Source organism: Lepidothrix coronata, unplaced genomic scaffold (assembly GCF_001604755.1).
Source record: "Lepidothrix coronata isolate B3197 unplaced genomic scaffold, Lepidothrix_coronata-1.0 Scaffold19, whole genome shotgun sequence".
NCBI classification, from domain to species: domain Eukaryota; kingdom Metazoa; phylum Chordata; class Aves; order Passeriformes; family Pipridae; genus Lepidothrix; species Lepidothrix coronata.
The window spans coordinates 7,261,871-7,286,866 of record NW_016690199.1 but is presented as its reverse complement, the minus strand read 5'-3'; the positions used below and the strand labels follow the sequence as shown (position 1 = coordinate 7,286,866).

The 24,996-nt window shown below is 43.4% G+C and overlaps 1 protein-coding gene across 1 annotated transcript; it reads left to right on the top strand.

Annotated features, from left to right (window-relative positions):
- Positions 1-981: 981 nt before the first annotated feature.
- Positions 982-20,605, top strand: HHIPL1 (HHIP like 1). The gene is made up of 9 exons (XM_017807423.1): positions 982-1,275; positions 6,003-6,649; positions 8,928-9,071; positions 9,351-9,679; positions 11,514-11,640; positions 11,946-12,091; positions 15,116-15,197; positions 17,020-17,102; positions 19,749-20,605. Exons 1-9 carry the CDS (start codon positions 982-984, stop codon positions 20,264-20,266), a joined length of 2,370 nt encoding a protein of 789 aa, XP_017662912.1. The 3' UTR covers positions 20,267-20,605.
- Positions 20,606-24,996: the final 4,391 nt, after the last annotated feature.

The window sequence follows — 24,996 nt, the reverse complement described above, 5'->3', positions numbered from 1 at the left end:
GACAGGATGTTCCAAGCCACACGGTAATTTTATAGTCCATATGCACTGTACAGTAGTTCTTTGGTCTCAAAGCAGGAGTCAAAAATAGCATATCAGCATGAACTCCACATTCTTTGTCTTTGAGGGGCAGTCTGTGTGTTAATATTAAAACACATAATACACTGTAGCTAGCTGTGTTTAACAGGAAAAAAATGCCATCTATATGGTACTTGATCTTACTAGCTGATAACATCACATATGATATGGCTATATGATGTGAAAAAATCCACCACTACGAGTAAATGTTTTCCCAGAGTGTGGCATGAGGCACTTTAGGGTAAGAAAAGTGTCATCAGCGATTTATTTGGGGGGGTTGGGGGGGTGGGTAAAGAGTTCCTGGACAGCATGGAGGGAGAACTATTCTGAATGGGGGAATATCCTCATAGAGCAACATACGTCACCTGGGCTGTCTGGGGCCACACGGTATAAAGACCCCACCAGTGAGTCTCATCCCAGGACGAGACTGCCAAAGGATGCAGAAGCTCTAGTTGTACTGAAGCTAAATTTTGTTATTAAATATGTCAATCAGCCGTATAAACTCCGAATGTTATATTCTGTAGTGTTTTGGTCATACAAAAGCCTCGGCGACAGAACCGAGCCCAGCAGCAAACAATTGAGGAGTCAGCCTAGGGAATTTGTTCCCAGTACGATCCACTCTGGTGTTGTGTGACACGCTGTGCTGACTGCTCAGCCAAGTACCTGCCCGGCTGCTCTCTGGGCGGAATCAAACCAAAATCGCCCGTCCAAAGCCATCACCGAAGCGTGTCCGTGCGTTGAGCGGCGCCGCGACCCCGAGAGCCCGGGGCCGTCCGTCCCGGCGCTGACAGACCTCGGGGCGGCCGCTCTCCGCGCCCCTTCTCCCGCGGGCGGAGCGGGGCCGGCCGAGCCTCCGGGCGGGCGGCAGCGTCCACCTCTGTCCCGGCTGTCCCGGGGGGCAGCGCCATGCGGGGCCCGCGGGGGGCTGCGGGGCGCGGCGGGGCTCGGGTGGCCCTGGCGCTGCTGTTGGCGGCCGCTCTCGCCCCGCGCCCGGCGCGGCCGCACCCGCAGTGCCTGGACTTCAAGCCGCCGTTCCGGCCGCCCCGGGGCCTCGCCTTCTGCCGCCGCTACGCCGAGTTCGGCTGCTGCGACCCGCGCCGCGACAGCGCCCTGCTCCAGCGCTTCTACCGCCTCAGCGCCCGCCTCGACGGGCACAGCTACGCCGCCTGCGCCGGGCACCTGCAGGACCTGCTCTGCCAGGTGAGACCAACTGCAGGACCAGCTCTCCCGGAGCTCCTGCTGCATAGCGGGGCTCCTGCCGCACAAGGGCTACAGCCGCGCTGGAGGCTCCAGCCGCACAGGGAAAGGTCTTCCAATGCACAGGGAACATCACCATCCGCACAGGGGTATTCCACTCCCCGCAGAGAGCTCTGGCATCAGCATGGATGCTTCTGCCCAGTCGCGGGGCTTTGACCCAGGTGCGTGTGCATCTACCCGAGCAGGGCTGCATCAAGCCCAAGTATGGATGCTTTGGAACAGACATGGGTGCATTGATCCCAGGGGGATGCACTGGCCTAGGCACAGAGTCTTTGGACAATCCAGGGGAGTGTGAGCCTTGGCATTAGTTCCCAGGCCTGGACAGGAGTACAGGAACCACCTCACAGGTGCATCAGCCATGGTATTCATGCCTGGGCCAAGGCATGGGTGCATTGACCCACACATGAGTGCATCAGAGATGGTGCAACAGCCTAGGCACATGCTCCCATGCGCTGGCAGGAGCACCTGTCCATCATCAGGTGTCCCAGTGGACCTTTTGTTCTTTGGTACATGTCTGAAACAGGAACAGGGATGTTCTGCTTTAATTTATGAGCAGCAGTGCTCTGAGGTTGGTATGCGGACAGTTACAAGTGGACCTGGTGAAGACACCCATGGGGGACCTGCCTGCACAAATCATGGTCCTTGTTATGCCCAATTAATGGGGTCAGGTGGGTTTCTTTGCTTTGGGTTACACCATCCTGAGATGCTTTTAACATGTGTCAGGTGCTAACAGTCCTGATGATGGGTGCAGAAAAATGCCTGAGGATGTGGCCTAGAAACCTCTGTGATGGACATCCTGCACAGGGAGGAATTTCCACTCAGGGTTGTTGTTCTGTGGCCAGATATGATAACAGGAGGATCACAGTCTGCACAGAGCAAAGCCTCTGACCCTATCATCAGTGGTGCCCTCACATGTATGAAAATGCCCCTGAGACAGAACAGTGGAGGCTCTGTGCTGTGCAAGTGTAAATCTTAAATTAATTCAGACAGTGGAGTCTCGTCTGCTCTGCTCAGACAGGATCAAAGTGGCTTTTCAGAAATCCTGCTCTTAGCATTTTGCAGGATACCTCTTGTGTTCCTGAATGCATGAAGAGAAAGACAACCCTTTTCCACATCAGCTTCTAGAGACTTGACTTCTATTTCATCTCTCATTGTACTGGTAGCAAAAAAACTTTGAATATATTCCTGAAACAAGCGATGTCCAAAAGTCATTTGCAGATAGGAAACCAGTTAGCAGTGCCTGATAAGCACTCCTGCCTCTGGAAGTGGTAACTAAATCTCCTATTTTCGTCAGAAAGCCAACTGAAAATGTGTTCAGAAACAGAGATATTTCAATGTGGGAGAAATGATTCACTAAAATGTTCAGATGAGCTCAGTGCGTCACCAGCCCAGATGTGGCTACAAAATACCACCAGTGGCTGCACAAGCATGAAATGGAAGTTCAGATGTTGCAAACAATCTAGAACATTATGCTTCCATTCATCCATTGTATATACAATTGGTATCCTAGACCTGAATTAATAAGTGGGTTTCTGTGGCTTATTGAGCACACTTCTGCTCACAATTCCTGATTTCTCTCAAATGTGATCAAATTATTTTGACAAGTGTCTCAGCTTACACTTGTGGTGAGGATTTTTATCTTCCCTTAAATTTGTAGAATAATTGAATAGTTTGCGTTAGAGGGTATCTAGTCCAAGACCCCCTGCAATGAGCAGGGACAGCTTCAACTAGGGTTGCTCAGAACCCCATCCAACCTGTCCTTGAATGTTTCCATGTATGGGGCACCTACCACGTCTCTTGGCAACCTACTCCAGTGTTTCACCACCCTCATTGTAAACAACTTCTTTCTTATATCTAATCTATTCAACCCTCCTTCAGTTTGTCTGGTCGTATCACTAAACACCCTTGTAAAAAGTCCCTCTCCAGCTCTCTTGTAGCCTCTCTAGATACTGGAAGGTGCTATAAGATTACCCTGGAGCCTTCTGTTCTCTCCCATATTATGAAAGAGCAGATGCCTCATTCTGCTTCTCAAGGAACATCTTGCTTAAAGGCTTGAGCTTCCAGATGGAGGTGGACAAGGAAGGTCAGGGATACAGTGAAAGTTAAATGCTTTTCTGAGTTCTGTTGCTTCCTCTAGGCTCACAGCAACAATAAATAAGCCATTGTTTGATGTGGGTGTTCCTTCAGATTCAGACTGTTGTAATTCCTCAGATAAGTAGCTGTCACTGAATTCCTGGAATAGATAGGATGGATTTGGCTAGCTTGTCTTAATGTTTTCTGATGAGTCATTTTCATAGTGCAAACCCTTTTCAGTGCTACTGAAGTTACTGATCGTTTGTCCATTAGTTTCCTTGGTCTTTGGACCACATCATAGTTTAAAATGAATGAACAGACCATGTAATTTGGAAATGAGAATTTAGAACTATTAGTGATGCTGGGCTGTGACTAAGGGTAGAGTTTCTTGGTATTTTGAGCTAAGCGAACATGACAGGATAATGTGAAGGGTGAAGGACCACAACATTTGCTTCAGAAGCAGAGAAACTCAGAATCAGGCATGAGGCTCCATCTCTCATGGAATAAAAGTTGGAAAATATTTCACATGTGTCTGGAAAATACCCTAGGCACATGCTTGGGTACTGTCTGGCTGGTGATAGATCTCTGAATATCACTGTCAGTGTAATGCTGCTGTAATTAGCCATATGCCACCAGGAATATGGTAAGGATGGAAGAAGTTGCCCACAATTGCTATTCAAACACACCTGAGGCTGGTGTGAACAGCCTGCAAGGCAAAGTGACAGGGAAGTCATACTTCTGGACTACTTTTAATTCTGAATCTGAAGCCAGGGCATTGCTTTATAATGCATAAGATCACTGCTTGCTGTGAAAGATGCATTCAGAGAACTGAGGTACACCAGGTTACTCAACGGAGGGGCCTCCTTTCTCTGAATGAGAAACCTCCATAGGCAACAACATATTGAGCTCTCACCCAGCCCCCCCATCAAATTCCCTTTCTGTGTCATTTCAATTTGCTTTCTAAGGCCAAATTTTCAGTCATTACAACTGAATGGACTAACGCTCCCTCTCTTTCTGTCCCTCTCCCTGGCACACCTCGTGTAACTGAGCCGAGTGCGTTACCCAGTCTGCCTGTGTAATTTCAATGATTTGTGTCACACGCAATCTTCTTTTTACCACATTCACTGCTGCTCATTTGAGGGCATAATAACCTTCATTTTGCAATGAATGGCTTGACATTCCAGGAGGAAAGCTTATTGTGCACTAATGATCTGTTATATGGTCCCTCAGTTTATTATGGTATGTAATGGAAAATAAAATAAAAATTAAATATTGTGTGTACTTATCAGCTAATTTAAACAGTTCAGTATCTCAAATGTTGTATCTTTTCAGCTATTGAGTAGTTCTGTAATCTGCATTAAGAGATAGCTCCCTATAGATTTAGAAACAGTTCCCTCTATTTTTTTCTTTTTACTAAGCTGGTTTTGCTTAGTCAAAAAAGAAGAAATGTAAGCTAGGAATAAAAAATACAGAATTTATTCAAGTAGTATAGTTTCTCTTCTGATCTTTCTTGCCTCAGTTGTTTATCTACCGTGTGAAAATAACTGAGCCTCCACAGAGTCATGTTGCATTTTTTGAAGAGCACTTTTGAAGTGCTTGTTGGGAAGATGCATTACAACTGGACAATATTGTGTGTTTGTTACAAGGAAAAGCCCTTCCAAAGCAGAACTGAGTCACTTTGGTCAGTTTGTAATTTACAGACCGTTTACTGGAATGCAGTTTTTCATAAGGAGAACGCACTGTAGGAGTTCTCACTGTGGAGAACACAATGAACTGTCTGAACTTGATCCAGTCCTCAGGTAGATTTCCAAGGCTGCACCTTCCATAAACAAAGGCTGAGCTGCAGGTGCGGCCAGTGGACATTGCCTGGATTGTGGCATTTGGTGCTCGCGGAAATCCCTCGCAGAACTTGGTGAACCATGTCATGATTATGAGAAATCATGAGATTTCACCACTCCTGGTTGGGGATATAAACTGTCTATAGGCAAAGATCCACTAGCAAAGGCAGCTGGATCCAAGCAAGGATGGTATATGTAGGGAGAGCATCCTTCTCCCCTTTTCTTCTACTTTCTCATTCCACTCCTTCCAAGCTGTAAATCCTATCCATGTCTGAGGTGCATGTCTGGATTATCAGATGATGAGGTATGAATGTTGCAGGCTTTGGCCCTGGTTGCCTTTCCCATTCCCTCATCGGTCTGGAGATACAAGACCGGAATCTTCTCAGCTAACTCTTTGGTTTCACTTCTGTGCTGTGTGAATCTTCTTGTTATTTCATAGATAAAGTCACAGCATCCAAGAAAGACAAGTCTCATTTTTCCCCAGTACATCACCAGGGTGATGTAGCAACATAGGCACCATTGCTGTGATTGGAATAAAGAAGCATGAGGAAGCCAGCTTTCACCGGGAGTATTGAAGATCATTTCCACAAATGCTGAGATAAACCCCCTTTTTAAGATCTTTTCCTCTGTTAACATATCTTCAGAATAAACCACAATGTATCTTGTAATTAAGATGAAATACCTTCAATTAGTATCACTGCTCAGCTGTTTCAAATCTGGTCCAAGACATGACTTGAGGTTTTTTCTCTCTCCTTCTAGGAATGCTCTCCATATGCAGCTCACTCATATGATGCCGAAGATCCCTCCACCCCCGTGCGGACGATACCAGGACTTTGCCAGGACTATTGCACGCAAGTGTGGCAGAACTGCCGCTCCATCTTTCGCCTCCTCTCTGCAGATCGAGAGTTAATTGCACTGGAAAACAACATGGCAAAACTCTGCCGTTATCTGACCTTGGAGGACACCGACTACTGCTTCCCACACCTGCTGGCTAACCAGAACCTTAACCAAAACCTGGGGTTAGTCACTGCCGACGCGGAGGGCTGTCTCCAGCTCTGCCTCGTGGAGGTCGCCAACGGGCTGCGCAATCCCGTTGCAATGGTGCACGCCAACGATGGCACCCACAGGTTCTTCATTGCAGAGCAGGTTGGCCTGGTGTGGACCTACCTCCCCGATGGATCCAGGCTCGAAAAGCCATTTCTGAACGTCAGCGAAGCCGTACTTACCTCCCCGTGGGAAGGAGATGAGAGAGGGTTTCTAGGTATTGTCTTCCACCCTAAATTCAAATTTAATGGTAAAGTTTATGTTTACTATTCAGTTGAAGTTGGTTACGAAGAGAGAATCCGGATCAGTGAGTTCAGAATTTCTCCTTCTGACATGAATGCCTTGGACCATAATTCTGAAAGGTATTGTATACACATTTCTCTGCCAAACGTATTTAAGATTTCAGAGGGCAACTTGTGCATTTTTAAAGGCTATTAATGAATAGGACTTATTTAGCTTAATATTGTTCTTGCAATCCAGTGTGTTAGCACGTTAGTCCAAGTCCATGTCTAGCATGTTGAAGTACAGAATGTGTGTGTCCTCCATGGATGAACTGCAAGTGTTCAGGGATAAAACATTTACAATTCTCAGTTCTAGTATGTCAGAAGATTTAACTGAACATGGATGAAACATTATTTTACAGTTAGTATTTTGGTTTTTTGGTTGGGTGTGGAGTTTCTTCTGGTTTGTTTTTTTTTTTGTTGGTTGGTTTTCTTATTGTTATGATTACACTTTAAAATAGACATTGGCAAATTCACTCTGAAGCCAAAGGTTTCCAAAATCAGTATGAGCAAACTGAGTGATACCAGACCAAAGATGGATTTGGTCCCACGTTTCTTTATCTGAACAACACCTCAACCCTGTGATATTAGAAATTTAACATCAAATTAAATAAAATGCAAGCCACTATGTTGTTACAAAGTGCATTTTGATTGGAAATGTAATTTGTTTGAGTCTGGTCCTGCAGTTGATCCACATCAATATGTGTCTTGTTTGTGGAGTCAATCTATAGATTCAACCATGTCATAGATCTGCTGTTTTGAGAGATCCTTGAATGTTATGAATGCTAAGATATTTGCTTGATATGTGATTTGAATCAGGGGCTTTCCAAATACTCTGCTGTGGATGATTCTAGCTCAAAAATGCATGTAGCCTAATGGTAGAAAGGGGATATTGGTTTATAAAGCAATTAGAGCAATTAAGTGTAAGCAGCACTGTAGATGACAGGTAAGGGGAATTAAATGTGGTCCTCAGGAAAGCAAGTCAGGACCTTAAAGCTGCAGATGTCAGGGCCCATGAGCTGTCTTGTTTAAAAATCCTCAGGGTCTATGTTTGTAACATTTTCTTTGCTTATTTAGCTTATGGTTAGTACGGCAAAAGCTTAAGGAAACAGAATTGTGGTCCTGTTGTGCTTGTGTAGGCACAGGTCCCACTGACTTCATCCTGTGATGCTGCCCAAGAGGGAGCTCAGGCTGACATGTGGTGTGCGTTGTCTCGGCAAAAAGGCGTGTGTCTGTTTATCCTCAGATACTTGCTCAATGTGTTTTGGGTTTTTTCCATCTTCTTTGAGAGGCTGAGTAAGATTTACCTCTGTGTCTGCATGGGATCCTCCTTTGCTCCTTCTGCTAGTTGGAGTCTGCGCACTCTTGCACAATTACCTTATCACAGAGGTGGTGACATTTAACAGGAGGTGACAATAACTCCATAGTTGGGTTCCTTCCCACAACTCACAATAACTATCAGTATTTCAGACGGGGGAAAAAAACTAGCTAAAAATGAAACAGTATAAGTGAATATTATAATTTGCTTTTTTTCATGCACTGCGAGCATGAAATCTGGACTTTTTTAAAAGCTGGAGTGAAATAAACTTCAGTTGTTACACCTGGAAACCTTCAGTGCATAGATTTGTGGCTTTACCATTCTATAAAATTATACTTTAGATATTTCACCCTTTCCTTACTATGAAAGGTGCATAAAATAAACAAATAAAAGAGAGAGTTTGGGTTTAATATTAAGGTAAAGTTTGTTGGTACTCCTTTGAATAACCTTTGTCAAAATGTCAGTTTTTTGGTGGGGCTGCTTTTAACTGCTCTTTAAACTCATAAGGTCCTGAGTGTGTAATTGTCATTTAAGGATTCTTCTCTCTGTGAGATTTCAACTATTCCTTAATGTTTGAAAAGTTTTATGTTTGCCTTGAAAGAGCCTGTCAGGATTGTGCCAAATGCTGTACAGATGCACAGATGGACTAGAGTCCTTTCTCTTGCAGTTTACAACTGGATATAAACTCAGGTGCCTTTTCTTTAAGAAATATAAAGAAAAATAAAAAAGAACTTTAACAAGGAGGAAGAAAGAATCAGAGGAAAAGTATAAGTAATAAAAATATATCTTGTCGTGTGATTTCACAGATTTTCCATATTGCACAATTTGGCGTTTCTGTAATCTGGAAAATATGTTGGAACTATTTAAGGTTAGAAAATCAGTTATGGCCAAGCAAAATTCAGTAACGTGGATGTGGAGGAATTTGTATCAAAACCGACCTGTAACCTTGGCATCTGTCAAGGGCAACATTGGCATGACATTGCTCTGCCCTTTGCTTAGGTAATTGGCGTAGATAATTGCCTTCTCCCTGTTTTCATTTAGGATAATCCTGGAAATAGAAGAACCTGCTTCCAACCATAACGGAGGAGAGCTGCTCTTCGGAGATGATGAATATCTCTATATATTCACTGGAGATGGAGGCATGGCTGGAGATCCTTTTGGGACCTTTGGAAATGCCCAGAACAAGTAAGTGTGGATCCATCCCTGTTGCAGCTCCAGGCTACCAGCACTGCTCCACGGAGCATTGGGGTGTGGGAAGTCAATGCCAGCCACCTGAAGGCTGTTTGGAGGAAAAAGAAATTATCTTGAAACGGTTGCTTTTTCAGAGATATTCAGAGACTCGTCTTTTTGAAGACAGAAAGAATGAAACCCTAAACCTTCCAAAACACCCATCTCTGATGTTTAAGCAAGGTCTAGTTTTATTTCTTTATCTTTTCCTCTTTTTCTTTTCTTCTCCCAATACAGATCAGCCCTGCTGGGCAAAGTGCTGCGGATTGATGTGAACAACAACGACCGCGGGCCCCTGTATCGGATCCCTCCTGACAACCCTTTTGTCCATGACCCTACGGCTCGCCCTGAGGTCTATGCCTATGGAGTGAGGAATATGTGGCGCTGCTCTTTTGATCGGGGTGACCCTCACACCAAGGAGGGGAAAGGGCGGCTCTTCTGCGGAGATGTGGGGCAGAATAAATATGAAGAAATCGACATCGTCGAGAAAGGGAAAAATTACGGCTGGAGAGCAAGGGAAGGGTTCAGCTGTTATGACAAAAAACTTTGTGCCAACTCTTCAATGGGTAAATAGATGCATTCTCTAAACTACCTGCATCTCCCACTGCACAGTTTTCTGCGCCATCATTTTTAGTTCCTGCCCTCAAAGCCTGGCTGCTTGGTGGTAAACATACCTCTTTGAGATGTAAATCTATACTGTCTCAGTCTAGAAGGGAACTGACTTGGACATAAATATTGAAAGTCCAAATGTTATTGTTTCTGAATTAGGAGGAAAGTGAAACAGGCTAGCTGTTGTTTTTCTAGGTGATCTGTGTTGTTAGTCAAATTACTTAGTAATTCTGTGACAAGGGGACAATTTTGTCTTTGCCACATGAAATAAGCTTTCATGCAAGAGCAAGAAAAATTTAGAGCAATTGTTTTTTTTTCCATAACTCACAAGTAGTTTCCTTATTTTTTAAAAAAAGAGCAAAAACATATTATGTAAGCTGATCGACCCATATGCACACTGCCTGCTTTGCAGGTATCTGAATGTATGGTGTATCTTTGTTTCTTTTAGCTATGCCAAAAAGGAAAAGCTTATTTTTTTTCAATTTTTTAAACTGATCAAAACTGGATTCAGGGTATTTGCTGGCTGGCTAAATTCCAGTGCACGTGTGAAGTCAGAGTGTATTGTGTTGCAAGGTCTGATGTGGACCACATCTTATGCTGGAGCCTCTCCCCAGAGATCCAGGGGGGCAGTGGGCTGGAACTGATTTGCATCAGCTGAGATTCTGATTTTTTTCTCTTCTACACGCTATGTCCTATGTGCTGTTATTTAACTTTCTCCCTTTTATTAACTTAGCTATAATTACAGTGGTAGTGATGAAGTATTTTTTGATAAAAATTTTGAGAGCAGGGAGCAGATTTTTCACACTCCTTTTCTGAAGCAGTTGTCAGAGAGCTCATTTAGCGCTCTCCTGTGTGACAGCATCACGTGAACATTCGTGGCAGGCACTGTACTGAGGTCTCCAGGGATTCAGAACAATTTTTAATGCCTTTAGAGACCCTTTTGTTAGAACAGTGAAATGTCATAGCCCTTTTAGAATAAGTACAGCTGAAGTGTAGAAAACACCTGCTTTAGATGAAATGCCTCTGGTGCAAGTTCCTCACTGGCAGAGTGGCCGGGTTTGCTCCTTGAGGCATTTGCTACACAGTCAGAGAGAAAGGCTGTGAGGACAGGAAGGAGTGGGTACCATGAGGTAACTGTGACCCAGGCGTTTTCAAAAGAAAGGGAAGAAGGCACCAAATCAAGACCCTCAAAATCAGGACATCTCCCTCTGTTTTATGTCTGTCTTGTATTTTAACTTATATTTTAAATGAATATGCCAGTACTACATCAAGCCTCTGCCATACCATAAATATTTGATGGCCCTTTCAACTTAGCTCCCCCATCTCAGAGGAAGAGAAGCTATTTGTGCTGACATCTGACATATCTTTTCATCAGTGCCTGCAGTCTGGAGTTACCCATCTCTTTTTTTCCTTTCACCACCTAAAAAAAGCTGCACTGAGCAAACATCTCCTGCATGGATGGGGTGACTCCAAAAGTAACCTCCGAATTCTTAGCAAAACCACCTAGGCTCTCTAGAAATGGGCCAGAAGTGGCACTAAAAGAGACGAGCTGTAGTGGGAGAAGGACTCAAGAGAGCAGTGAGGTCTCGGTGAATCTTGGTGATGGGCAGGCCTATCAAATGTGATTCCAAAAAGGTGAATATCAAACTAAATACAACTCTGTCATCACTTCATTGAAATAGAAGGTGCTCCAGTGAACCTGACTGCACGCTGCTAGTCTCAGAACAATCTAGATAAACAGCTATTCTGCAGTGCATGTCAAACAAGTCACAGATCTTTTCTGCCCTACAGATGATGTGCTCCCAATTTATGCGTATCCACACAAAATGGGGAAATCTGTTACAGGAGGTTATGTCTATCGGGGCTGTGAGTCTCCAAACCTGAATGGCCTGTACATATTTGGCGATTTTATGAGTGGGTAAGTAAACACTTTGGACACTCATCAAGTTGTACCCCTAGCCAAAATGTCCCCAAATCTTATGGTACTTAAACCCTGCCCTCTTTTTTTTTTAATGAGTTTGTGTTGCCACTGAAAGACAGGGGGTTGCATGCAGGGTGTATAATATATTTGGTTTAGTATTAACAGTTCTTCATTTTTCAGAGAAGCTGCAGTTCCTATTACAGCTACTGTGGGTAGGAAGCATTAAACATTCTGTCAGGTGTCCACGTTAGTGTTCATAAATCACCTTGGTTGGGCTGTGGAAGTGTTCTTTTGCCTTGCAGACGCCTGATGTCTTTGAAGGAGGATCATGCTACTGGAGAGTGGCAGTACAGTGAAATCTGCATGGGGACAGGACAAACGTGCATGTTCCCTGGGCTTATCAATAACTACTACCAATACATCATCTCTTTCGCTGAAGATGAAGCAGGTAATCTTTTAACTTTTTTATCACACTGGATGACATGTTTGTGTTTTCTCTTCAGACTAAAACACCAGAAAAGGGATCAGAGAGGGCTCCTGGGAGCAGCGGGTGGTGGGGAGGCAGAGCATGAGTCTATCAGTCTTTAAAATGGGTGGGTGAGATTCCCAGCATCTTCCAAACACCAAACCAAAGTTACAATGCTAATTTTTGAGGTCTGTATGCCATAGAGTGCCTGCAGGGGGAATTGGAGAGTCAGTTCCCTTGGAACTGATTCTGGGTGCACTGGACTGTGCTGCTGCCTGCATACCTACCCTCTGGAGAACAGGGAACAGTGGGGGCAAGTAGAATAAAACACAGCTTAGAAAAGAAGCCTCATTCTTCACAGTGCCATGCCGTGGGGAATGGAGGCCCTGGCAGCCTGAGAAGCTGATATCCAAGTGAGAGCAAGTCTATGCTCTTGGCTAGTCAAGAAGGCTGTGGGCATTATTAATGGATACAGGGAAGCAGATGTCATGAACAGCAATCATGTACCTGCTCACCCTGGGCTGGGATATTTGTAACTCTCAAGGTGAAGCAGAATGAAAGCTCTGTGTTATGTCTTGAGTGAGGCATCAGCAAAAGGCTGCTTAAGTCCATATTTTATTAGTGTCACCTGGGATTTTCCCTTGCATAGGACTGAAGGATACAGTCTCAGTGGAGCTTTGCACAGCTGTGTTTTCAAAACTGGAGAAATTTTACTTTCTAGAAGGGAGATGCTGTGATTTGAAAAGGAGGAAATAAAGAATCCTGGGGTGAAAGTTGGTGGTTGCTCCCATTGTTCGTACAAGCCTATTGCAGAGTGTGGAGCCCCTGCAGCCCCTGGAGGCGAACGGGGGGAGCACGAGCCCCACAGTGTTCAGCACCATTGCTGAGTGACACACCACATGTGCGACCCAGCAACGCAGGAGTTGTGTTCTGCCCTGTTTCAGGGGGGTCCTGGCTCACAGTCACAAGCACCTGCTTCCAGAATGCCCCAGCTTTTAAACATCTGGTTTTCCTGCAGATTATGTCAAGTTTGGATGTTGCACAAATCATATGAATGCAAATTTTAGTTTGTAAATGCAAATCATCCAAATTAAGTATTATCTTGAAAGTTTGACTTCTTTTTTTTTTCTTTTTTTCTTTTTTTGAGTTAAATTCCAATTTCTTTAATGGTTAATATTCATGGAAGTTAGAGATATTTCACAGTGCTGTGGTGAGAAGGATATCTTACCCTAAAATCAAGTAACTTAGTTCAAATCATCTTAATGTCAAGTGCAATATCAAGCTGTTAATGGTGGCCCTTGCTCATGCACGTGGGAATCATGTCCCTTGTCCTGCATCTGTCAACAGACTCTGGACAAAGTAGGGGTTGAACACTGTCACCCTTATGCCCTGCACTTTTCATGTGTACCTTAAGTACAATAGAGCTGAGTGGAGATTTGGGCTGGAGTATCTTTTCAGAGGTAGTTAGTTGCTTTGTGTTTGCTTTATAGTAATGGGAAAAAATTTGTTGATAACAGTGTAGTGAGGTTGCTTTATCTTCAGTGAACAGCTTTATCTTGCACCTTTTTTGTGTGCTGGGAATCTAATTTTTTACTATTTTTTCACAGTTTATTTTATAAAGGTTTTCTTCACAGAAGTATTTGAGTTTGGGGGTTGTTGCTCTGATGAATGTTAATCTGACTGGTGTAGTGGATGTGTTTATTTGATGGAGACATCTATATTTTTGGCTCATTGCATGGCCATTATAAAGCCAAAAGCCCTGTGCCTGGGCAGTGGAATGTCCAGGACACCCCAGGCACTGTGCCATGTCTGTGGGGCACATGTGTGTAGCCTGTGTGCTTCATGGCCTTAGCATCCATACTTCTGCCTGATAATTTTCAGGAAAGAGGAGCAGGATGTAAAGCACAAATCACTGCACTACAAGATGCAGTGCTGGGTGTTTCCCATCTCTGGATCAGGGCTGCCTCTGGCCTGTCATTAATGAAGCTCACCAGAAAAAGGAAGAAACCAGCCAGGGGTGGCCAGAGATGGCTGATTTCTACCCTGGGAGCATCAAGAGGAGCTCAGCCCAGGGCAGCACAGGAGAGCAGGTAGGAGGAGGGAGGCTTAGCACCAGCTGCCACCAATTCCCACACCTTCCTTTGCTCACTCTGACCCCTCTGCTCCTTCTCTTCTTTCCTGTAGGGTACCCATAGGCCACCTAAAGAAATCTGCCTTCCTCACTAAACCAGTCTCCATGTCTCCACTGCCTCCTTTTTTTTTCTCTTTTTTTTTTTTTAAATATCGCTAATTTATTTTTTCTTTCTGATCCTTTTCTTGCACCTCTCAAGCACTTCAGCTGGCAAAAGAGTGCCAGAGGGACTGCTTATCCCAGTCTCCCCTGAACAACAGGAGAAGGATAGAAATGCAGTTAAGAGAAAATAAGTCAAATAAATGGTGATGGACATTGTTTGGCTGAAGGTTGAGCTCTATCCATGTGATCTGACAGAGGTGTGATGAACCAAACGAATTTTGTGTGAGATACATCTCATTTTGTGAATGTCCTAAAGAAAGGAAAAGCAAAATCTTATTCTGCTGTCATTCACCCAAAGGAGTGCTTCATCCAAATGATCAGAAGACAGTGAACTTTCCTAATTTCCTTTCATTTCGTTTCAACAAAGGTATTCAAGCTTGACTGGTTTGCATTAGAGAAGTCAAAGGACACAGATCAGAATGAGATGACAAGTGAAGTCTGGGCAGGTGAACTTGCAGTGGAAATTTATCCAAATGCTATGATGCTATGTAAAAGGTCCCACCCACTAAGAGTATTTTATGTCAACGAACTGCAGATAAACTCTCACTACAACCCCAAGTTTTAACCTGCCTTTTTTCCTCCAGTATCCAGACCTCCATGCTGGTTTGCATTTCCCGATGCTCTCTGACCTGTGATACAGAGTTAATGTCTTTTTGCTGTACAGGACAGAACTCCACGGAAAGTTTTCATGGCTGTGCCTGTTTTCTTCCCAGGGGAATTGTACTTCATGTCTACTGGTGTACCAAGTGCCACGGCTCCCAATGGAGTGGTGTACAAAGTGGTGGACACCTCCAGGTATGAGATGTTCTTGTTGCAAAGCCTGGGTGTGGTGCAGTGAGTCCAGGTGTGGATGTGGTGAGTGATGTCTGACTCACTAACTCTTCTCCCATGATGGGTCCTTCTGTGAAGATTGTTCAAGGAACATCTGGAGCAACCCATTGTGGGTCTGCTTTGCTCTGGCAGTCGTGGGGCTCTGCACTGCCTGGTGCCAACTTGTTATGGGGCCTGTTGGTGTCATGTGGGTTGGGAGATTTGTTCCTGAATGCTAAAGCTGTATTTTATAGATAGCTTGTCTTTCTTGGGCAAAATTGCTCTAGATTCCCGCCCGAAAGGAGGCAGTTTTTCTCCAGGTGTTTATTCTCAGTTCCTCTCCATCCCTTGTATCCAGCCGCATCTCCCACAAGAGCCCTGTGGCCAGGCAGCTGCAGCTGAAGCTGGACCAGCATGACCTGCAGTGCTTTCTTGGGCAAATCAGAAATGAATGTCAAAAAGTACATTTTTTTTTAATATTTCAAAGAGAAAAATGGATTGGTCAAGGAAACAGAACCCTTGTTACACCTTCTGGATTCCACGTGTGTGTATCTGAGACTGGGCAAGGCAGGGAATAGCTGTGTTTTATGGGAAGACTTACAGATGTTTTTTCCATCTTCCTGTTTTTTAAGCATTACTATTATTGGCTAAACACCAAGCTGCTTTCAGCCAGAAATGGAGAGTGAGATTTTTTTAGCTTTTATTGTTTTATATGGATTAAATTTACAGCTTTAGCTATCTGAGCATTTTGAACAAAACCACTTGTCTAGTTTTATGTTGAAACCAGTCCCCAAAGTTAAATAACCCCAGAGCTGTCACGTGTTCTCCTCCAACTCTCCTCTGTCAGGAGCATTTTCCATTATCTAACACAGCAGAAGAGTTCCTGTAAACTATGTATTAAGAGTCTGGTATTATGCAACCTTTGCAAAAATAAGGAAAGCAGAAGTCAAAAGAGAGTCATAAGTTTAAGTTTAAAAAGAAGGTTTGTTCATGTGCAGAGTACAGAAAAAACTCACAGGAAAATTCATAAAAGTAGGAAACATCCTTGTGTAGGTAGCTGAGAGAAAAGCTCTCTGCCTTCCACAGAAATGCAGATGCAAACAATCCTAATAACAAAGGAGTTATACTCTCCTAATGCAAACACCATGCATTTTTGAGCCAATTTGAAAACCTCTGAAGAAGTCTGAGGATTAACAAGATGGCTGTCATAGGAAAAAGTGGTGAGGAACTGCCTGTAACTTCTCAGAGGTGAGATATACCTCTATGGCAAACAAATCTGTGTCAAAATAATGCACTATAGTAAGAGAGAGCCCCTGTAGGAGACACTTAGACCTCATTTCTGAAACTAATGCATTTTTGGCACTACTTTTGTTTGGGCTTTCTGAATGAATAATAGTGTGTTATTTTCCTTCCATGAAGACAGTCTGAAAAGTTGTGCACACATGACCTTTATGTCAGATGTTCAATACACACTGTCTAGTTTTGTATTTTTTATTTTCAGTTTGACTAATCTCTTTCTGTAGTGCTTGAACTTGCCAATGCTTTATTTCCTTAATGGATTCAATAGTGGCAAGTGAAAACACAGCCAGAGGACTCCACTGCCTTGTGAATATTTGGACTTTGATCAGTGGAGATCTGTGATTGTTTAGTTATGCTTTCTACTGTAAGAGATTACTTGCATCATTTAAACAGACATTTATTTTTTTCCAATGAGCATTACATTCATAGAAAAACAATGGGAAGCAACAGCTTGCAATGCCAGAGGAAAGGAATTAATTGTGCACTGTACGTGTCCCTTTTTTTACAGGAGAGCACCACCAGGAAAATGCCGAGTTGAGCCATTGCCAGTGAAAGTAAAAAGCAAGCGCATCCCGTTTGTGCCAAAGGAGAGTGAGTGTCACTGTTGCTGCTTATTATTGGTGCATCTTAGCTGGCAGTAGATACAAACTCCACACTTGCACTGTCTCCACATGTGTGGAGACCACCCAGAACTTCACTCTTCAGAGTATCCTCAAAATTAATTCTTAGCAGCTGTTTTGGAACTGAAGAGTTGGTTCAAATAAGGCATAAAGTATTTCCCCTGTCCTGGCCATGTGAAATTTGCTTTGTAGTTTCTGGCCCTGTACAATCTCCCTTTTCCATGCTACATTGTACTTGTTTCATTACCACCAACTGGGTTTCCCAGTAACTGTATGGAGACCCTGTGCTCAATGGTGCTTTTCAGTGACATGTGATTTTTTGCAGAGCTTCAGGTTGTGAGGAGTATTTCAAGAGATGAAAGATATGATTGCTGAAGGGTTGGGAAGTAGCTCATTGAGCAAGATGAAGGCTGAATCATTGTTAGTTTAAAGTGAGAGAATATGGGATGATAAAATGCTCCCAGAAGAATAAGTTATCAGCCATTTAGGTGAACTTTTGGCTTACCCAAGCCCTCCAGGGCTTCTTGATTGCTTCATACTGCATGAAGTATTAAAAGTAAAGAGCAGTCAGTGATGTAGCTGAAGTTGCAGCAAACCAAGTACTATTTATGTTAGACACAACAACCTAAATACAACATTAGAATCTCAGTATTAGATTAGGCAGTATCACTGTTCTTTTCCTCTGTGCATTTAATTTACACACTAGGCAGTACTTTGACAACTTCCCTTCAAAGTCAGCATATTCTATGGACTTTGTCACAAAGTTAATATTACTGTAGGGACTATAAAGTCAGGATACTTTTATTTAATTTTTAATTACATTAATCATATTACACTGCATTTGAGTCACTGACAGTTCCTGCAGCTCTGGCTTCAGGGAAAAATGAGGGCACTCAGCACCTTGCAAGATTGAGTCTTTATGGTGGAACAAGATCTAAGGCTAATTATTGACTGTTGACATGCCTGAGCATTCAGCACATCTTCAGATATATTCTCCTTTGCAAGCTGGGCAGCAGTTTCCAAACATTAGTAACTTGTTTCATGTTCAACCAGTTCTATCTCTGTTTCTGCTTATACATTATTCTCTATGCAAGTCCAAAGTTCAGATTTTTAAACTGTACATGTAAGTAGATATTTTGGGTTTGTTTACAAGTTAGTTTCCATCATAAATTAAAACACAGAAGTGGTGGGAGAGATTCTACGAAGTGTCTCATGAACTAACTTCACTTTTTGGCGAAAACCAAACACGAACATTTTGATTCTGAAGCATGCAAACAAGGATGTGTAGGTCTAAATATTTACTGTTTTGGTTAGTATTTAGTGTGAATGTAACAGAATCACTAAGGCATGTGGCTTGCATTAGCTGGATGAGTGCATTTGTTGGAAGTGTATTTTATAAATAGCTTAACAAAGAGTAATATATAATAACAACTTGATTCAGTGAGGTGAAAAGCAGTCCCAGGTGACCACTAGCTTTCATACAGCCCTACAGATCATTATATGAGTTCCAGGATTTTTAAGTGCCTTGCTAGATCAGGCTCCAGCAACTGAGCTGTGCACAGGTAAGGCTTTCAAATCCATTTCTTGCCTTCAGAACCTCAGCTACCAAAGAAGGGAAATATTTTCATGTCACAAACACAATTCCTCTTCAAAGAGCAGTAACTGGAAAAAAGAATGGACCACTGCAAGGGTTTGTCTTCTGGGGACAATAGATATTAAGTACAAATAAGACAGTCATATTTTTCCTCCTCTTTGTACTACAAAGCAAATGATGAATGAGAGTGGATAAATCTGGGATATAATTCAAATAGTCATGATGTCTTTGCAAATGTCTGTGACACTGTCCCAGCTCAGTTGATTGTTATTCTGAGAAATTCTGAATTGATTCCTTCTGGCAAACTAAAACTTATTTTTAAGCTAAAAATAAAGCACATGTGAATAAGCAAGTCCAGTAATGCCTGGAAACTGTGACAGCGAAGAATTTTCAGCTCTTCAGAGTTCAAGGCTCTTTTTTTTTTTTTCATAAGGAAGAACAAACCCAACCTCAAATCCTGTTTTATGTGTTGTCCTGGCAACTCTGTTCGTCTTGCACATTCCAGTTGCCAGAGAGAATTGATTTTGAATGTTCCTGATTTCAGCTCCTCTGAATAAAGCATCTGACCCAGTGGGGAGGCCACGCTCTCCTCTCATAACGATCCAATCCTCAGAAATGAAGAGAAGAGCAGAAATAGTGCCTGTCTTTAGAATGCTTTCTGCAGGAGAGAAGGCTATGGTGGGGAAGTCCTCTGCTGACTGTGAAACTCCAGCACCCACCCTTTAAGGGCCAGGCTGAGATTTTGCTTATTTGCCAATAAACTGCTTAGAGTTTCCTTTTTGGGAGAGGGCTCACGTGTTGGCATTCTGCCCTGCAGTCCTCTCTGCTAACTGAAAGCAGCCGACATTCTTTTGCTGCGGAATTACTGGCTCACTGAGAGCATTGTCACTTCTCAACGGGATCAAGTAGGCAAATTGCAAGAAATTAGTTAAGTAAAAAATCAGCACTGGTTTCATATAGTTGTCTTCAAGTACTGTCCACAGAGTGACAGACTCATGGTTTCCCGGTTTTTTTCCCCAACAGAGTTTATCATGCAAGCACCGATACCCCAGCCCCGGCTGGAGAGCACGACCGAGGCCCCATGGGGAGGTAGGCCAGACCTCAAACCCCCCACCACAGCAGCGCCCAGTGGCAGGACCGCCAAGCCCAGGAAGGGAGCAGAGAAGAGGGGGCAGCGCAGGAAGAAGAAGCCACGGAACGGCGCCGTGCGGCTGATGGAGCGGGGGCGCCGCGGCCGCGGCCGGGGCCGGGTGGAGATTTACATCGACGGCGAGTGGGGCACCGTGTGCGACGACGGCTGGAGCTCGGCCGCCGCCGCCGTGGTGTGCCGCCAGCTGGGCTTTCCCTACGTGGTGCGGGCCACCAAGAAGGCAGAATTCGGGGAAGGGACTTCCCTCCGCATTCTTCTGGATGATGTCCAGTGCTCCGGGCAGGAGAGGACGCTGCTGGAGTGCTCCCACGCCGACGTCGGCAAACACAACTGCTCGCACGAGGAGGATGCTGGCGTGGTGTGCAGCCGGGAGGAGGTGGCAGACTGGTGACAGGGGAACTGGGGAAGGCAACAGAGGGACTTGGAGCACATCCCTTTCTTGCCCAACCCTCTAAACCAGCTGCAGTTTTGCGGAGGGTGTGCCCTGTCTGTAGGGTGTTTCGTCTGTTCAAAGTAACCTCGTGGTTTTCTTCATGTTTGTCCCCATGCATGTGCCTTGGAGGGAAAAAAAAAGTAAAACGAAGCAGTGGCTTGAGTACGTTGTGGGCAGGGACTACATTTCTATGGGTTTTTTAATAAGAAAACCTCAAACATCAGCCTTTATAGATTAGAAAAGGGATGCATCCTGTTGCCCTTTCCCTTTCAAAATACAGCATTCCTCAGCTGTGCTTCACAGTGTTTTGCCAAAAAATAAATTCCCAAATGACTGTGTTTTGCTCTAATGGAATCATTTGTGTTGTTTGCCTTGCTTTGCCACCTGCAGCTCTGAGCAGCAGTTTTTAACGTGTAAATCTGTGCCTTTCTTTGCAAAATGCAAAAGTATATATTTTTTTACCACTCATTAGTTTAAAGAAAAATTATTTTTCTCTAATTCTTTTTATTGGTATAAACCTAGTGGTCATCAAGGATAACTGTATCTAAGCAAAATCAGATTATTTAGAAAAAACCCATTACATACTGCCTGGAAAAATATTTCCGCAGTTTACACTAGCCCCAGTGGAAAGGAAATCTGACCCCTTTTACACGGACAGGATTGAAAATCTGTCCCTTTTTACCTTAACAGGATCATTATCCTGTTTAACCCTGAAGATACTTCGTATGTGTTTCTCCACTCTCCCAAATTATATGAAGCCACATGTTTTTGCATTCAGATTTCATGGGTATAAGTTACTACACAAGAGGTAATATACTGAAGTAATAATCCTGTAATATTTAACTCTTTTTAGGACATATTAAAAAAAACCACACAAAACCCCTTATTTTGTCTAAAATATGTTTTTTCACCTGAGTAGTGATTGGAGACACATGTTCTCCTCTTGTGGTCTCCCTGCATATGAAAGTATTTTGCCTGGTTATTTTTTCCCCATCTTTTGATAACTACTTACTGCATTCCAAATTTAAGCTTTAAGAAATCATAGCTTTTTGCTTTGTAAACAAACAAGACCTCAAACCCATGTGATGTGTGCCCATATCTTGTTGTCTCGTACACGACCTTCCCAAGGTTTCCATGTCTGGGCCACAGGTGCAGCTATAGACCTGCCTTAAGCAGTGTTTCAGTGTTGTCAGAAAAGCAGCTGTGATGGAAACAGCAAGCATTCCTTAACAATAATGTGGTAAATAGGGATGCTGTTTTTAAGGATAAAAGAAAAAGCCTGTAGTGTTCAGCCAGTTGTAAGCATTGACATCAAGTAGTTTGTTCCCTGGGGGCATTAGCTGTTGGCAATGATTAAACCCTTGGACTGTTTTTGTTATTATTAATGTCTTGCAATTACTTGTCCACTCCATGCTTGAAAATTTTATTGAATGAGAATGATCAGAAGGTCAGTATGTATAAGCAGGGTGACAACCAACTCAGTGTGAAAATCACTGCAAAGGCCTATAGTTGGCAGTGTTGGGTAAGTAAGATCTAATCCCACTGAAGATTTTGTTTTGCATAGGTATGGTTGATTCCTGCATCAAGTGTAATCTGTGGCAAAAGATCCGGCTCTAGGTCAGCTCATTTATTAACTTTTTATGAGAGTTTTCCTGTCCACATCTGCCAGGCATGGAGAGGAGACAACAGTACAGCACTGCATGTCAGGCTTGAGCAAGGTGGCTCTGATGGTTTTGTAAGGTGCCAAGGTCCAGTGCTGCCCATGAGGGACGTTATTTCCACCCCCATCCTCCCCCTCGCAGAATGAAACAGCAAAAAGGTTTATCTTAAGCCTGATTAAGTCAGGATGTCATGCTCTTAAGCCAGAAAAGATTGAACACATTCGTTTGTCAGTACCTTCAAAACAAAGATTTATTTTTTTGCCTGTCAAATGAAGGGGCACCAGGAAATATTTCCTGTCACCAGGAGGGAATGAGCTGTGCTGTTAAATCTTCAGAGCACTTCCCAGCATGTCTGTGTCCCTTGCTAACCTGCACCCTCCCAGATTGCCCTGGGCTAGGTCAGGAGTTACTGTCAGTTGGCCTGATAACCAAAGAATGACTGCTTAATTTGTTAGTGTAGACAAAGCCTTTGTGAAATCCAAACCCAAGGTGGCTATTTTTATTAAAGGATGGAAATTCCCATTGAAAGACCCATTGTAGGCCTTTTGATAATTTGTTTTCTGGATGATAGAGAAACAAAACTGTCTTTGGAGCAGATCAAATGTATAGGGAGACAAAATGATGGCTTTATTTTAATTTTTTGCCTCTGCTGTTGAACAGTGAGTATAGCATTAGTATTTGGACAGCCCACTTTTTTTGCCCCCTTTACTTTTACTGTGTATACTATATCCTGTTTTTAGGGAGATGCCAGATGAGTTGCAGACCACAAGGTATTTCATTTCTATGCATGCAGCAATTCTTTAAATCAAGATTTTACACCATCTGTGCTCTGCTCGCCTTTCCTGTATGACACTTAAAGACACCCTAGAGAGAAAAAGGGCTTCTGGAGGAAGCAGCAGTGACTGTTTTGAGAACCATGGTCCCAGAGGCTCATGCCATGCACAGGGCAATGGGGAAAGTCCTGAACTGCAAAGGTCTTTCAGGGCATCTGCAGTTCTGCATAGGCATGTTCAGATGATCTTGTACCACCTGAGGTTTTTATTTTGGAAGAGCAGTAGGAAAGGAAATTATCCTTCAAACTTTATCACAGAAGAAAGCTCTCACTTCAGTTATTCATCTGCCTCTTTCTGCATGTCACAGCTTGTGGTATGACACAGCACGTTGTCATGCAGTCACACAGCCCTGTTGGCTGACGACATCCTGCCACTTCAGCCCAGCCCCAGCCCTCACAGCACAGCGGCTGCTTCTGGGTCAGAGATAAAGATGCTCTGATCTTCCACAGCACTTTTTGTGACTTGTGACTCTGCTCAGGAAGGTGATTTTCCAAGCATCAAACAGAAGGGCAAGTTTTTGCTATTAACTTGATGCACTTTCTCAATTTCCTGTTCCTTGGTAATTAGGTTAAAATAATGGGTCATTTTCTGTTTCTGAAAACATTCTAACTGCCTTCACTAGCTTTGGCCTGGCTGGATTTATTATTTACCCTGATAGAAGTAACAGCAGAAGTCACCTACTGCTTTATACTTTACATCCATGTATATATTTGGATACATATGCTGAGGAAAGTTATGTGCTTGCTTTTGAACAGAAGTAACATTTTAATGAATAGTTGGATTTAAAATAGGGTCATGTATTGAATTGTAGCGGTAACACAATTTAAGTCCATATTCTTTAGCATTAGTCATAATATTGCTGTTTGTTTTATAAAGGAAAAATAGCCAAATATTTACATTAAAGTATGGGGTTTTCCCCCCCTTCGAGCTGGTGTATGAGTGAATGTAAGTGTAAGCACACAGCACTAACTATCTCCCCACACCTTGCAAAGGACTAGTAGCAGAGAAGCAATCACTGAATGTTTAAGTGCAGGGAGATTAAGGTAAATGTCTCTCCTATATTTGATTAAAAATTCTGTATGGTCTTACTTTAAATAAGCCTCACTACTTTTCACATTGTCTGTCATAACAATAATAAAAACCCAGAGAGATCAGATATTAGTCCCTTGCTGTCAGAAGAACTAGGTGGGTTTTGAAGGTGTACTTCAATGAATATTTTGAAATCCACACCTGTGGCAGAGCTGCTAGGGCTGGGCAGAAGGACTGAAATCCCTGTAGTCCGTCCCTGTATTCCACTTGGACAGTGTTTCTGCCTAGAAAAGGAGGAGATGCCTAGTAAAAACAGTCGTGAAGTTTGTGTTTCTGCTGGAGATGGCTGAAACGCAGTATTCATGCTAGTCCCAGACCCCCACTAGTTTCATATGGATCTTTAGGCAGGGGGTGAGCTCTTAGACTGTAAATTCACCAGGAGAGGTAATAATTTAATCACCATCTGCACTCAACCAGTAGCACACAACAGATGGAGACACTTAACAGTAAAATTAAAAGCTCTTTATTTAGAAATGTATCATATTGGTAAATTTAGACCGACCAGGATGCCTGATCCTCTGGTGAGTCGTGTGCTGCTGGAGGCATTTCCCAGCACAAGAGCTGCCTATGCTGTGCCTTCTCTTTGCTGTCCTCATTTACAGCCTAAATGATGCTGGACCTTGAGAGAGAGAACAGAAAATGCTTTTAAACTAAATAGCCCTGGAAAGCCAAGCAAAAGAGAGTTTGGACTAACCCTATATCCCATCAATTTTTCAAATTCATCTTGGACCTTCACACCAGTTCACTGTTTCCAGTTCTCTGCCCTTCTGTTCAGCTTCCAAATCTCTCTTGCTTCTCGTGTTTATGGGAATGTGCAGGTTGGCAAGGTGTCCACGCGATGGCACTTCTGTCCCCAGCAGCAAGGTGACAGACAGGGAAGCACAGCGTGCCCCAGCCCTGCTCCTTCATCTCAGTGCAGTGTGTGGCTTCCAGGCAGATCATAAACACGACAGTTCCTTGGGATCATGTCCTTCACTGAAGAGTATAGAAACACGTTAGAATACAAACAAAAGGTTGTATTAAAGCTTGTTGGAACACAAACAAAAGCTTTTAATAAAGTTCATCTTTGAAGCATGGAAAGTAAGATAAGTTCAGCAGCGTACAC

Bases quoted from the DNA above. Each gene is read 5' to 3' on its own strand.
- HHIPL1 (XM_017807423.1), top strand. From the start codon at position 982: ATGCGGGGCCCGCGGGGGGCTGCGGGGCGCGGCGGGGCTCGGGTGGCC. The intron at 9,072-9,350 runs GTAAGTGTGGAT...CTCCCAATACAG, and splicing joins TTTGGAAATGCCCAGAACAA to ATCAGCCCTGCTGGGCAAAG. The intron at 9,680-11,513 runs GTAAATAGATGC...TCTGCCCTACAG, and splicing joins TTGTGCCAACTCTTCAATGG to ATGATGTGCTCCCAATTTAT.